This window comes from Papaver somniferum, chromosome 8 (genome assembly GCF_003573695.1).
Source record: "Papaver somniferum cultivar HN1 chromosome 8, ASM357369v1, whole genome shotgun sequence".
Taxonomy (NCBI): domain Eukaryota; kingdom Viridiplantae; phylum Streptophyta; class Magnoliopsida; order Ranunculales; family Papaveraceae; genus Papaver; species Papaver somniferum.
The window spans coordinates 94,259,185-94,274,951 of NC_039365.1; the positions used below are offsets into that span (position 1 = coordinate 94,259,185).

The 15,767-nt window shown below is 39.4% G+C and overlaps 1 protein-coding gene and 1 long non-coding RNA gene across 2 annotated transcripts; both read left to right on the forward strand.

Moving 5' to 3' along the window:
• The first annotated feature begins 8,716 nt into the window (after nucleotides 1-8,716).
• Nucleotides 8,717-9,155, forward strand: LOC113301661. The gene is made up of 2 exons (XR_003336418.1): nucleotides 8,717-8,992; nucleotides 9,091-9,155. It is a non-coding gene; the product is annotated as an uncharacterized LOC113301661 (long non-coding RNA).
• Nucleotides 9,156-11,969: 2,814 nt separating this feature from the next.
• On the forward strand, nucleotides 11,970-14,700 carry LOC113305790. The gene is made up of 4 exons (XM_026554791.1): nucleotides 11,970-12,110; nucleotides 12,430-12,485; nucleotides 12,940-13,652; nucleotides 14,243-14,700. Exons 1-4 carry the CDS (start codon nucleotides 11,970-11,972, stop codon nucleotides 14,698-14,700), a joined length of 1,368 nt encoding a protein of 455 aa, XP_026410576.1.
• Nucleotides 14,701-15,767: the final 1,067 nt, after the last annotated feature.

Sequence of the window (15,767 nt, forward strand, 5' to 3'; positions counted from 1 at the left end):
TCAATAGCTGATGACATTCATCATACGGAAAATTATCGTCTGTCCGGTTAAGATAGCCTAAATGAGCAACACTTTTCTGAAATTCTTAAAAATAAACTTAGCTTAAAATAGTTATAATTTTAGAAAATAAAATAATGTTGTTAAAATTTCTTACCCTTTGTTCATATGACATTCCAGGATTGCGTATGTTAACATCGGCATGAATCGTGACAAAAGTGATGATCTCCTTGTTCATCTTGCTCCACCTAGCTCTAAGATCTCCTCTGTCTCTCTCTTTTGTATTTCCGGATATGTTATCAAAAAATTCAAATACATTCTTCCAGAATTGGTTTGTAGTGCTCTGAACTACGTTAATAATATTGTTTTTTGCTTCAATCCATGCTTGCGTAAGAGAAACATCTTCTTCTTTGCTGAATCTCATTTTTATAAAACAAAAATTTGATAGTCTGTTTGGATAGCTTCACTTTGGAAAGTGATTTTCTATATATAGAGATATGATGAAAGAATATAGAATTCAAACAAAAAAAATGTTGTTATACAGTAAATATTACCAGTAAAAAAATAGATATGCCGTTAAGATAGTCTAAAGTAGACGTTATATAGTGAAAAAAAATCCTTTAAAAAGTTAAAAAACTAGTTTTTTACATTTGAAACCATGGATTATTATCATTACCCTGATGTTGGTACGTGGTTGTACTTTGATTGAATGGCTCAGACGAATTAAAAGGATGGTAAGATTCTTGACTGTTTGGAATAAAAGAACTCATCGACGGTCCCGAATCACGAGACTGGCCTGGGTTAGATGACTCACATGTATATGGTGGTTCATACTCTCTCACAAATCTATGATGGGATTTTGCACCGTATTTGATTTGGTGTTGCAATTCCGTTGTGTGGTCAAAATAGAATTGTTGTGCAGCCATGTATTGTTGTTGCAAATCCTGATATGCCTCGCACCACATCTCCTGTATACAATAAACAATGACATGAGTTTATATTTTTTTCACAAGTAAAATATATTAGAATTATATGACATATGATACTAACAGGTGTACCCAGGTTGACATTATAATTGGGTTCAGGACACTGTCTCAAATACTCCATTCCAACAGGCATATCAATCACATTAAATTCAGGGTCGCATATTTTAGCTGTCATATTTTTTGGTGGATATGGGAAGAGATTACGATGTACGGGCACCAATTCTTCTGTGTATGTGCTTTTTCGTGGCGGTTCTGGTCGGCGTACATAAGCATAGTTATCTTGGGTACTATACAAATACCTGTTTCCTTCATGTACAATTACACCTGAGTACTTCCCAACTGACCTATCCTTCCACCACAACTTATACTCGTGATCAGATACTTCAACATAATGCAATGGATTTAGTCGCCGATTGGTATACAAATAGGCAGTGTTGATGTCTACCGTTGAATCAGGTGGGTTGCACGGTATTACTGTCATTCCAAGAACTTGTTTGAGACACCGTTCGCCTAGGTACAAGGCGGTGTGACCAAATGGATCGTAAAATACCCTCAGTGTAACAAAGATTTGTTTAGCCTCGACCACTTCAGGGTTAGTTTTCCATTCACTATCCTCCCACGACGACCATACTACAGAATCAAATGAGAAGTTATCAATTTGGTAACGCACGAGAGTCACTGAATGGGTACCTGTATCACTATGTGCGCCTCTTTTCAAGTCTTTATGGTCTCCATCATATAACCTACCGGATGGCCACTGATCCATATTTTCATTCTCCGTCTTTGTATAGGGAAATAGACATCGGAAATATGCCCAGAACCAAGGATGCAACATTATTAGTTATTATTAACAACTAATTGGATTATACGGTCACCAATAAAAAAACAAGTAAGGAAATTAAGATTACAAGTGGGTATGAATTTTTACCATCAATGGAAACGAAAAGAACTGCAAGTCAGGCTTGTTGCACGTCACTCCCGTATTCAAGCCCCATAACATACTACCGTACAACGCCGAACCCCAATCACAATGCCTCGGCACATTTAAATACCTTATTGTACTAGACATTTAACCTCAAGAACATTGTTCTTGTTTGGGAAAAAGATATTCCCAAAAAACCAAATCAAAAACCATCTTGCAATTTTCTCCTGAAATACAACATCGTTTTCTAGGCCGAGTCTATGGTCAAGAAACAATTTAATCACACTCTTCCTGATCCCCTTGCATCTATCCACAATTTTAACTCTCAAGTCGACTAAGTTTTCTTGTCTAACTTCTTGTATTCCCAATATGGCCATAGTTTCTTGTCCTTTCCTTCTTCTTGTTGTAGCTTCCGCGTTAATATATGGGAGCAAACAATCTATGGTTCGAGGAGCAATTTTATGCAGTCGGTCCATACTAATTGCTTCCAATGATATGCGATTTCCTCGGCCAATAGGAATTCCGGTAATTTGAGTGAATTCTAATGGGGTATACCCTATTTCAAAACTAGGGAAGTTAAATGTATTGGTGGTATGCCACCACCTTTCAAATATACCAGTAGTTAGGCAGTTGTCTTGTAGTTTCAGATATTTTATTTTGAAAATAGAACCAAACCCGCAGTCGTCTACAAGTTGTTTAGAATGTGGAAATTTAATAACTACGGTATACATTTCATGAATTTGGATTACATTACTTCGATGTTTCAGAGATTTCTGCCTCTTATTTGTCGAGGTTGGGATTTTCAGTTTATGATCACTATGTTCTTTTGAAGAAACCGAGATTCTATCATCCATAATTCGTTGAAAATCATCGAGTACATCTATAGCACACATGTACATAAAATCATCACAAAACAATCCATTTTATGCAAATTTACAAGACCAACAAAAAAAAAGCCACATTATCTATCAAACTACAACAAAATAATCAATCAATCCTAAATTATCCATCCAAACGCAATCTCTCTGCCAACAATCAAACCTATACATAATACATATATTCATTTAATCATCCATCAATCCAAAATTATCAATAACAATACCATATCTAAATCAAGAATCATTCATAAACAACAACTTCTTTGATTTTCAATCAACAAAATGTCATAAAATCAATCAACAATGTCTCAAAACTATCAAACAACATACACGGACACGTTATAATCAACCTAACATCTCCAATTTAATCATAATCAAACTTAAATTAAATTTAAACCCTAAAGTTTGAAACACTCACCTTGGACGATTTTGTTAATGAAACATGAAATTGAAAATGGAAAATGCTTCACCGGATACTAAGGAACAATCCCATTGAATTTTAGCTCCTGAATCGTACCATAGGGTCTTCAAATCGAATATGGTTGTAGAGAGGAGAAAAGTAGAGAAGAAGAAGGAAGAAGAAGAAGTGGGAAGCCCGAGCTCGCTTCTGAAGACTTAAACCTATAAACCTGTTACTGGCACTATTCATACGGCTACCGAGTAGCCGTTTCGTGTAGGGAAGGGATAAGGGAGCACCATAGTGAGATTGGCTTCCTTGTGCTATCCCTTCCCTACATATGAGGATAGGGAAAGGATGCCCTCCACCATAGTGCTAGCTCTTAAAACATGTAGAAGAGTAGATAAAACTATCCGTATTAGAGAAGTCTATGGGTGGAACTCAAGTAATTTTTTTATATTTTATTTCTTCTCTTTGTTTCGGAAAGCAAATTCAAGTAATCTCAAATGTGAATATTTGAGACAAAAAATGAGTCCTACGATAATGACTTCCTATTAGGGTGGAAGAATGGTATTTTTGATCTATCATCCATAAGAGTTTGTAGATACCGGAAAATGCCAAAGGATGACATCAGTGTGGGCATCAGCGGACCAACTGACGTGTAAAAAGACCATCAGGACCTCTTGGAGTGGTCCTCCCTAAGGAGGACACGATAGATGTCCCCTTATCCCGGGAAGGACTGTGAAGTAGTACTTCCCCTTTAGTGGAATACACGTGGACGGTAAAGAAGAAGAAGCTTCCAGAGAAAGACAAGAAGGACACATGTATGACTATTAGGAGGGAGGCTTATCAAAACAGGATAAGAAAGGACACACAATCAACATTCCCTTCTTAAGAAATCTCTATAAAAGGGGTATGTTCTCAACTGACATACTCAATGGTTATTTTGTGGAAAACTGTGATCTACTTTTTGGAACAAGTCTTTATACCTTTCTTTATCTGTACCCTGCACATCCTGTACCACGTACATTTTGGCGACCACAATCGGAGACTTGGTCGCAGGATTAAGACAGAGTTCGTCAAATGGACGCTGAAAGATTTTGTGTGCCTCGTTCTACCACACGTCTACGGACCACTGAGCCAGGTCGATCAAATGTTATTTAACATAGAAGAAAACGACCGTCAGCGCCGAACGCTTTTATAAAGGCTAGAGGTTATTGAATCACCGCTTGAGGGGAACCGCAACGTAGGATCAGGCTCACCTCAGTGTAATCAAGGAGGAGGCTTCGATCATGACCATGGGCTACGAACACCTCAAGTGCGAATCAGCATATGTCTGAAGAGCCAGCTCGAATCACGTTGTCTGACGAGAGGTTCACTAGATAACTTAAAGAGAAGTATGGTCTCGAGACTCAAGCCAGCGCCTACACAATAGCATCCCCAATTCCTTCATATATCTTGGCTAGGGTGATGCCCGCGAAGTACATACCGCCAAAGTTCAAGCTGTTTGAGGGAAGCGGAAATGCAACTGAATACATGCACTGTTTCATGATGTCCCATAACGAATACGCTCAGGATAAAAACGTATGTATGAGAGAGTTTGGGAAGACCTTGACGGGAGACGCGATTACTTGATACATTTCCTTAAAGCCGAACAGTATACGCTCATGGGATGAGATGAGCCAGGCATTCATGCAAAAGTTTTTCTCCAAGCCAATGAAGATCTCTATCTCATATTTGGGAAATGTTAGGCGACGAAGTGGGGAGAAGCTTAGACCTTTCGCGAAGCGCCTCAAGAGCGAGTCTCTCAGGTGTCGTACAAAAGTGCCAGAAGAAGATCTGGTAGGAATCTGCATATCCGTGATTGATCCCAAGACATGTAGGATGTTTGAGAATACTCAGATAATAATGTTGGAAGAAGCGTTTGCTAGAACGGATGCAACCAATGAGAACATTGACTCGGTATCAAAGGCCTGGTAACACTCTGTTGCTTACACTAAAGAGGAAAGCTCAGGAGCGCAGAAGAAGCGTGGGTCCTCAGGGAATGACAATCGCTGCGGGAAAAAAAAAATCAGAGCCAGAAGCGCCAGAGTTTTCCTGCTCGTATGAGAAAGCAGTAGGATTACTGACACAGTGGGCTAAGAATGGTGACATCACTTTGCCAGAGCCTCGAAAAGTACCAACCGAGGTAGATAAGCGAAACCCTCTTTACTGTCTCGAGATTGTAGGACTTTCAAATGGGCTATATACAACAGACAGCGTAGTGGGGAAGTAGATATCGAAAGCGGCAACCGCATATAAGACGATCCTTTGCCAGACCACCATGTGGCGACATTTACTCATGGTCCAATGGAAGAGGAAGTATACGCTGCAGATGCAATCGAGGATATTGAGGAAATATATGCAGTGTCCTCAAACGGCACGACGAAGCAGATAGCGGAAGCAGTGCGCAGAAACCTTTGTTCGCCAACTTCTTTGACGCTTAGGGATTTGACGCAGGTCAGAGGCACTCCGCTTCGGTATTTTTGAAAAGGATCGCTGCAAGAGAAGATGTGAGCGCGTATCTAGACAAGAAGTATCCGTTGCCTACTGAAATCATCACATTCTCTGAAGAAGACAAAGCCGTCAACAGTGATCATACGCGTCCATTGTATCTTACTGCTAAGGTAAAAAAGGATTCTTTCAAAAGAATATTCATCGACACAAGAGCGTCCCTCAATTTGATACCATTGCACATCTTGAAGAGCGTAGGTGTGAAGGAATCGGATTCCAAACAAGGATTCAAGGTTTCGGCGGGTTGAGTCAGCATACCATTGGAACAATTAACTTGGAAGTTAAGGTTGGACCCATCAGGGCAGTCGAGCCTTTCCACGTGATGGAGGTGAACACAACGTATCACATCTTACTTGGGAGACCGTGGTTACTCAAGCATGGGATTGTGTCATCTACTTATCACCAGTGTATTAAGTTCATTCTCAAAGGAAAGCAGAAGATGGTCCGGGCCACTGAGAATCCCTTTTCCGCCGATGAAGCCTGTTACGTAGAAGCAACTTTATATGACGCATTGAGCGAACCCAGTGAGGTGGTGACACATATCCATGCCACTCCTATCCCGGACTGGGAGACAACTTACCAGGAAGGAAGTTCAAGCTAAGGACGAAAGAAGGATTATGTCGAGAAAGACAAGAGACACTTTAAGAAAGTGTCTCGACCAGACGGACGCCATGTATAGCAATTAACTGGGGGATGTCAGCAGAAGAGGTAAGCATCACGGAGGCGATGAAAACCCTCAAAGTTGATGACGCTCCCCAAATCTGGGAAAGGATGGCTCAGAATTTGCCACCTAAGCATGTCGAGGCGACGAGGAAGATAAATTTTGGAACTGAAGCTGAACCTAAGTGGGTTGAGATCAGAGTGTCTCTGTCAGAAGAGGAAAGCGGAGAGCTCGAAGCTCTGCTGAAAGAATATAAGGATATGTTTGCTTGGACGTATGAGGATATACCAGGTCTGAATCCAACCCTGGTCTGTCACGAACTAAAAGTAAATCCTAGCAGCAAACCAGTAAGACAACCACCGCGTCAATTCCATCACGAGACGGAAGCGCAAATAAAGGAAGAAGTAAATAAATTGTCGGACGCGGGGTACATAAAATCAATACACTACCCCATGTGGCTAGCAAACATAGTACCCGTGGTAAAGAAGAATGACAAGATCCGCTGCTGTGTGGATTTTTGTGATTTAAATGGTTCATGCCCCAAGGATGAGTTCCCGCTCCCTAACATAGATATGACGGTGGATGCGACTTGCGGCCACAAAATGTTCTCATTTATGGACGGACAAAACGGCTATAACCAGATCAAGGTGAAGGAGAGTGACGCGGTCAAGACTGCATTCTCTACGCCAATTGGAAATTCTTATTATGTTGTCATGCCTTTCGGTTTGAAGAATGCCGGGGCGACGTATCAATGAGCCATGACATTGATCTTTCATGACATGAACCATAAAGTGGTAGAGATTTACGTGCATGGATGATATCGTTGTCAAGTCTAAAGAACGCGAAGATCATGTCCAAAACCTACGACGAGTCTTCAAGCACTGCCAAGATTTTAATTTGAAAATGTACCCTGCTAAGTGTGTTTTCAGCGTTACAGCGGGGAAAATTTTCGGATATCAAGTTACTGATGAAGGGATCGAAGTTTACTCTGCCAAGGGAGAAGCCATTCTTTCCATGCCGCCACCTAAAAATAAAGAGGAACTTCAGAAGCTGATTGGAAAAGTCCCGTATGTGAAGCGTTTCATTTCAGGTCTAACACAGACCCTGACTCACTTCTTCCCAATGATTAAGAAGGACAGTAAGTTCGCCTGGAAAGTGGAGCAGCAGGAAGCTTTTGAGTCGATCAAGAAGTGGCTCACCCACCCTCATGTCCTGCGACCGCCAATCAAAGGCGAACCACTTTATCTATACCTAGCAAATATGAAGATCGCTATAGGAGTACTCCTTGACCAAGATATGAGGGGAGCTTACCTAGTCCCGATTTACTATATCAGCAAAGTCCTGAAGAATGCCGAGTTAAGATATACTTCCGTCAAAAAGGCGTGTTTACCTTTGATCCTGGCAGCGCAAAAGTTGCGACATTACTTGCTAAGGCACAAGAACTACGTGGTTGCAGCGGCCAACCCGATTGTCTACTTAACGACCATGCTTATTCAATCAGGGAGGATAGTTAGATGGTCGATGCAGTTGCTCGAATTCGACTTCACGACAATACGACAACAAGTTGTCCGAGGCTATTACAGACTTACTGGCGGTTTTCCCGGGGTCTGACGCTTCCGAGGTACACACTGAGATACCTGGAAAGGTCGCTTTGATTGAATAAGCTTCATCCAGGGTATGGAATATGTCATTCGACAGTTCCTCCTACGGGAGCCACGACGGCGCTAGGGTTGTGTTTGAGTCACCCGAAGGAGAATTGATGTCATATACGTATAAACTTGACCACCCGTGCACTAACAACGCGGCGGAGTATGAAAGCTTTCTCATCGAAATGCAGATGGCGTTAGAGATGAATATAGCAAACTTGTAGGTAATGGGAGACTCCAGGCTCTTGGTAAATAAGATGAAAGAGGAATTTAATATGAAAGGTCCAACTCTGGCAGTTTATCGAGATAAATCTCAATGACTGATGTGGCGCTTCGAACATATCTCGATCCAGCACATGGGGCGATTGTCCAAGAGACATGCAGACGCACTAGCCACACTGGCGTCTAAGATACAGATGCTCAAGGAGATGAAGAGTTTGTTTGTTTGCAGCTGACTCGGTGTCTGGGTCTGAGTCAACCCCTGACTCGCGCCGAGTCAGCAGTCAGACTGTTTGTTTTGTAAATTTAGCAACCCCTGACTCGACATCTGAGTCGAACCTAACCCCTGACTCGGGTCCTAGGGAGTCAGGCATTGAAATGCTGCTGAGTAGGTGGTTCAAACCCCTGACTCACTGAAATCGACGAAAATGCCCTCACGTTTTAGATCAAAAAAACTCATTTCCTTTCTCATTTTCTTCGTTCATTCCGTCGGAAGCAGAGATGGGTGATGAGGAGGCAAACCCTAGATCTATTCTCAACTGATATCTTCTTCACCTCTCTCAACAAATCGAGTAATTTCTATCTCAATCATCACTCTCGTCTCATCTTTCCATCTCTTTCAAATCATTTAAAAGCTTCTTTTAGAAGGTTTTATGTTTTTTACTCTCTCTCTCTTTCATGTCTTCTCGATCTGCTCTGAAGAAGAGTTTCTGTTCTGAAGAAATCCAACCAGGTAATAGGTTTAGATTATAATCAATTGTTCTTTGTTCTGTGTATATCTTTGTTTTAGAATATGTTTGCTATGGATTTCATTTTGAATTTATATTGCAGCTGAAAGCATCAATCTGGGTTTTTAGGTCATCTGTGAGATTCAGAAGCATCGATCTGATAATCAGGTAATAAGGTCATCATTTTGTTCTGATTTTATGATTTGGGTCCAAATTTTTCGATTTCGGGTTTGTGAGATTTAGGGTATCAAATTATTTTTGTTCGATTTCTACATTTGGGTTTTCTTTCTGGGGTTTCAAAACAGCGATGAATTGGGTTTGTTCTAGGTGACGCTTCAGAGTTTTATCATAGCCATAATTGGGCCTTCAGGCACTTGTGATTTCATGGACAACAACAATGAGGGCAGTTATACAATTGATTATGATAGAACATGGGTCTTTCCTGTTTATAGCTAGGATACTAGACCATACAACTAGGGATTTCATTTTGTTTTTCCTTTTTACAGTTAAGAAATCTCTAGGTAACTGTAATGATAACAACCCTTATTGAAATTATAAGTACTTTCTAAATCTTTCTGAATCTTTCATTGCTATGTTTATTGTGCATTTTGTGACTTACTTTAGTCCTAGGCTCCTAGCCTTATAGGAAATATATTTGATTACAATTAGTAAGAACCATCTTCAGTTAAAACCCAAACAAAACTAATCAGCAAAAACCATTTGAGCTTGTGAAAATTTTTAATCTGACAGGGCTGTAAACTGCATGTCAATATTTTCTGTAATTATAGTTTATACCATAATCATGAGAGGAGCAGCGAATACGCAGACTGAAAATACAGAGCAAATCCACGTCATGTCAATATTTTCTGTAAACTGCATGTCAATATTGTCAAAAGTTAGCACACTCTTTTTGTTTCAAATTACCCACGTCTTGTATTTGTTTTACTTTATTCTAGTTCTCTATGGAGAAAAGGAAGATGAGAAAGCAAATAAGATAACTTTTAGGAGCGTCCCAGAATTTAGAGGGCTATTTATTGAACAGTGTTTGGCACAAGCTACTGAGTATGGATTTTCTGGAACTTCTTTGAAGCAAACTTCGTGGGGAAATTTGTGCAAGTTCTTTTCTGAGAAGTATGACTGCACCATCACACAAAAAAAGTTGAGAAACCACTGGGATTACTTGCGAACCCAATATGTCACTTGGTCCCGTCTCTTAGCTAGAACCGGACATGGGTATAACGCGGAGACGAACACATTTGATTGGAGCGAAGAGCAATGGGTTGAATTAGACAAGGTAAGAGACTATTTCAGTTTTGTTTGGACTTTATGATTGAATTAAATTTATGCTTCTAATAATGGTAATTGACATTGTTGTTTCCAATTGTGTGATGATGAAAATTCTTGAATATTTAACGTGTCTTACGAATTTACCTGTTCATGTGTGTTTTATGTACTTTATGTCGATCATGGTCTATAAATTAGAATGGTGATTGCAGTGTCTTACGGTCACTAATTATCATGGTGATAATTGATTTCAGATCATTTTAATTGTTATTTTTTCATCTTTTATTTTTTAATGTTCTAATTAGTTCATAGTTGGTTTATCTGAACTCATAGATGGGTTTCTTTATGCTTTGTATCACCTATATTCATCAACGTGATCCAAAATCAGTGTTTCCTATTGTAGTGCCTTCTCTGTATTTTTTAAGATCTCATTCTTGGTGACTAACGATGAGGTAAATTCGTGTACCCATGTTTGACCATGTTTTTCTAATTCCATAGTCATTTCAGCTGATAATTAAGGTTTAAACTGACCGGAAACACTTCCTAACTAGAATCATAGACAGCTTCCAATGAAATATGAGGTGAGCTATATAGTATGGTCATTGTTGGTCGATTCAGATGACTTTGGTACTACTGTATTACATTGGTAATATGGTGATTTTCTTATCTTGTGACAGTTTAATATGGTCATTTGTTCTTTTATTTGTACAATGAGCTGAGAAACACAGACTGCGCTATAATGTAAGATCTTTGAACAGGTGTGATATTTATATCAGATATATAAGCATGTGAATGTAATGACATCTAGCTGTCCAGGTTAAGCCAGTTAAGACAACTTTTGGTCAACCTACGTGATCTGTTAATTTATGATTTTGCTACAGTTTGGTCGTGGAAAGCAATTATACCCGCTTGAGAGGTATTTTAGGACTTGGGTCAACAATGTCTTTCTTCACTATTTGCTCTTAGTTTCTTTAGATTTTCTATTATATGTTCACCATTTTATGAAACAAGTTTCTATATATTATGTTCACCATATGTCTATACGGTAGTGTAGTAGCTGGATAGATGTACACACAAGATCCTAAACTTCAAGAAAGAGAAAGAATGTTGAGCCCTTTAAGCTGGAATGCAGGATTGTTCACAAGATCATAATCATAATCTAACCTCAATACAAAACCAAAAGTCCTTGTTAAATGTTTCCATAACCTTAATGAACCGTAATGTTCTGTTTGGTGCATCTAATTATAACTTTGATTGTATAAACAGCTGAACATATTTATTAATTTTTACTTTCTAATTGATGCAGACAATCAAAAACGCTAGTCAATTCAAGAACAAGGGGCTGGAAGATGCAGAGAAGTTGCAGAATTTATTTGATGGGAAATTCTCCACTGGAGCTAATAGAGATACGCCTGGAAGAGTGGAACCGCCTTGTTCAGCTGGAACTTCTATAACTGCATGGGTTTCAAATAATGGATCTGAATCTCGTACAAGTCATGGAAAAGAAAAAAATCATGAGGATGACAACGAGGTTGATTCTAGTCTCAATGCAAAGGGGAGTGGCAGGAAAAGGAAGAAGGAAATGGAGGAAGAATCAAGTGATCTATTAACTGAGAAAGTTTGTTCTATTGTAACATCGATGGGACTCATCTTCAACATAAGAAACTTGCTCTAGAAAAGGATAGCGCAGCCGAATTCATGAAAGCTTTGGATAATTTACTTGAGACTGATTGCATCACAATGGATGAGTATTTGAGCATAACTCTAAAAGCTTCAGAGATGCCTGGTTGGCAGAAATTGTTTGTCAGTTTGAAAAACGATGAGCGTCGTGTTGCCTTTGTACACAAACTTTTAAAAGAACGTTGAGAAATCTTGAATACTCATCCACTGAGATGTTGAGAAATTAGGAAATAGTTAGAGATGTTAGGGTTGCAAAACATTCGTGTTTGTTACTTACGTACTCGATTTTTATTTTATGTTGAATGTTGAATGAGTATTTATTGAAGTTAATGGATGAATCAGTATTATTTGTGCTTATTTGTGCTTAATGAGTGAATGTTGAATGAATGAATACGTATTTTCTTATTGGTTACATTGAATTGCTTGCTGGTTATTTTCTTATTTATGCTTTTAACCTTTTTCTTTCATTTCATTGCAGATTGAAAGGCTACAAGGAAGAGGGTTTAGAGAAGGGGAGAACTTAAATACAGGCAAGTACTCATTTTCTTATATAGGTTTGTGAATGAATGAATAATTATTTTTGAGTTGAAATATCGGATACCTAAACCATCAAAGTATTGTTACATGAAAAACAGCCCCCTGTAAACTGGGAGTTGGTTGCTTGAGCTGGTTTGAATTTGTTTCATGATCACATTCACATCATTGTTCAGCGTGATAAGACGTGTGGGTTATGACCTCATCCTGAGAGCTAAACCTGACCCCAAGTTCCACCTGAGCAGAAGGAATAGCCTCAATCAACTCTGGCGGGATCCTAGAATTTCATCTTGTGACCCTAAGTGTTTAGATGTGGATGATTTTGCATTAGCATATGAGATTATGACTTTCTTACCTCTAAATTCCAAGTCTAATTAACAGAACTCTTTCCATATAAATCCCTACTAAATATTGTATTGAAATTGATTTTCTTTCATCTACTTGGTCTTTTCAGGAAAATGAAAACGCTATTATCTCAACTAGTAGTTTTATGCTTGTTAGTGAAGAAACTTAAGAAGGCTAAACGGCGTGTACGCCCAAAGTACAAGAAGTCAATTTTAACGGGAAAGGCTTTCACCCAAGACCTGTTAGATGGAAATCCGAGGAATATGTACAACCTATTGAGAATGAGTAAGGTTCCTTTTACCCTATTATGCAATGAGTTCCGAGCCAAAGGACTTTTAGAGGATAGTAAATATATAGAAGTAGAGGAGAAGATGGCAATGTTCTTATATACAATTGGGCACAACTGTAGGAATCGTGTAATTTTGTATCACTTTCAACATTCGGGTGAAACGGTTAGTAAGTATTTTCATGAAGTGTTGGCTGCTATGAAGATTTGGTCTGCTGAAGTTTTAGTTCCTCCGTCTAATGTATTTGACAAGCCAGCTATAACTAAAAGGCATAAACGTCTCAGAGAAGGTGCTTTTAAAGGTGCTGTTGGTGCATGGGATGGCACTCTAATTAGTGCGAGCATTCCAGTCGAGAAGCAAATACCGTATAGAGGAAGGGGAAGAGGAGAATGTACCCAAAACGTGCTTGCGATATGTGATTGGGATATGTACTTTTTGTATGTAGTGGTTGGATGGGAAGGCACTGCTCATGACTCGAGAGTGTTGACCGAGGCAGTGCGTGATCCATATTTCAAGTTTCCTTTACCTCCACCAGGTAATATCTCTATTTTAAGTCCCATTTTTCTGCATTGGGTTTGTTTTCTTTACTCAATTTTATTTAGATTCTTGTGCACTGCGTTCTTATATACCGAACTCTACTTAGGAATTAGGATATATATGCTCTACTCTGTTTTTGCTCGCCTAAACTTTCTGTCATGCTGGCGTCCTCGCGTCTCATGCCTTATGACTTGTCCTCAGTTAGCCCCACTTGCGCCAAAAGCTATATATACTGTATGTGAGATCTCCCGTATGAATCCAGCATTTGCTTCTTCATCTTCTTCTATTTTTCTCTTTTCTTTTTTTTTTTTAAGTTTTTGACGGTCCCTCGTGTTAATCACTGTAGTAACTTATGGTCATCAGTAGGTTCTTAGTTTACACCTAATTATTTTATTAAGGTAACATATTAAAGCGTGAGACAGTAGTCATAGTAGTGATTAGCTCTGTGCCTACCCTCCTTAATAGCAGAGAGGCGCCCGATTTCTTTGTCAGATGAGGATGTGATTAGAGTTTGGACTAGCATATATGTTACATCTTGCTGCAGTTTCATCAGCATGACTTCATAATGTTTTTGTTGAAAATTTGCAGACAAATACTATCTATGTGATGCTGCGTACTCTCATACACAAGGGTTTATGTGTCCGTATCGCAACATAAGGTATTGGATAGGTGATTACCGAAGAGTTCCTCCAACGGCAAAAGAGGAGAAGTTTAATCAAGCCCATGCTCGATTGAGGAATGTGATTGAGAGAGCATTCGGGGTATTGAAAGTAAGATTTCCCGTCTTAAGTAAAATGCCTTCTTACTCATTTGAGACTCAAAGAGATATCGTTATTGCTTGCATGTCAATACATAACTTTCTACGTCGTAATGCATTGGATGATTGGCTATTTAAAGAATATGAGAATGAGACATTTGATATGAATGAGACACAGGTGGAAGTCGAAGTGGAAGCGGAAACGGAAGAAAATGCACCTCGTCTATTTGGACGACAAGAACAGATATATATGAACAACTTACGTGATGAGATATCTAGTCTCCTTTAGATTTTGTTTCTTCTTTTATGTTTGTAGGACTTTAATCTTTAGATTTTATTGTTTTATGATGTTTAATATGTTTAATTCCATCAAAAAAGGGAAGTTGTTTAGACTGGAATGGAACAATTTGTGATGTTTCAGTAGTGATAAATGTTATGGTTTGAAATGTGCACAAGGGCATTTTCTGTCCAAAAAAATCCAGTCAGCTGAGTCAGGTCTGACTCACAAAACAAACATATTTTCTGACTCAGACCTTAGTGAGTCAGATCCAGATGAGTCAGGTAATTTCACTCAGATCCAGACGACTCAGATCCAGATGACTCAGATGAGTCAGCTGCAAACAAACAAGGTGGAAGAATCGATTACTATAATAAGAAAAACTTCACCATCAGTGTTAGAGGAAAGTTTGGTAATGGAAGAACTCGATTGGTGCCAGGTGATCATGGCAGATCTAAGGCGACCACCCGAAGAAAGAAAACTTCCATGGAAAACGCTAAAGTCGGATACTATACTCGACAGAAATCCATATTATGTCACAGCAGGAGCCGGATTGTGCAAATTCCTTGGACCCCTCGAGGGCAAGGAAAAACTAGAAGAGATACACCATCGTGTATGCGGCCATCCTGCGTTTATAGTGCCACATCGACGGATCCAGTGTGAAGGTTTCTTCTGGCCAGACATGGCAGTCCAAGTAAAGAATTTATAAGATGCTTGTATCATCTGTCAAGGATCCCCCAAGAGGCGGAAGTCTGTGTTGCTGAAGAAGACGAGGAAGATTGGAGGCAACCCTACATCGGTTACCTCACAAGTTGGACCTTACCAAGTGACTAGAAGGCGACCCTCGGATTGATTAAGAAGTCGGGACGATACTTTGTTGTTGACAAGCAATTGTTTCTTCGAAGCTTCGGACACCAGTCGCTGACTTGTTTGAACAAGAGCGAAGCCATTCGGGTGATGGAGCTGACGCATGATGGAGAGCATCACGGTAAAGCAAGATTGTTCTCACAGATCTATGGCGCAGGATACTACTGCCTACCATGGAGAGTAACGCGGCTGAGTATATGCAAAAATGCGAA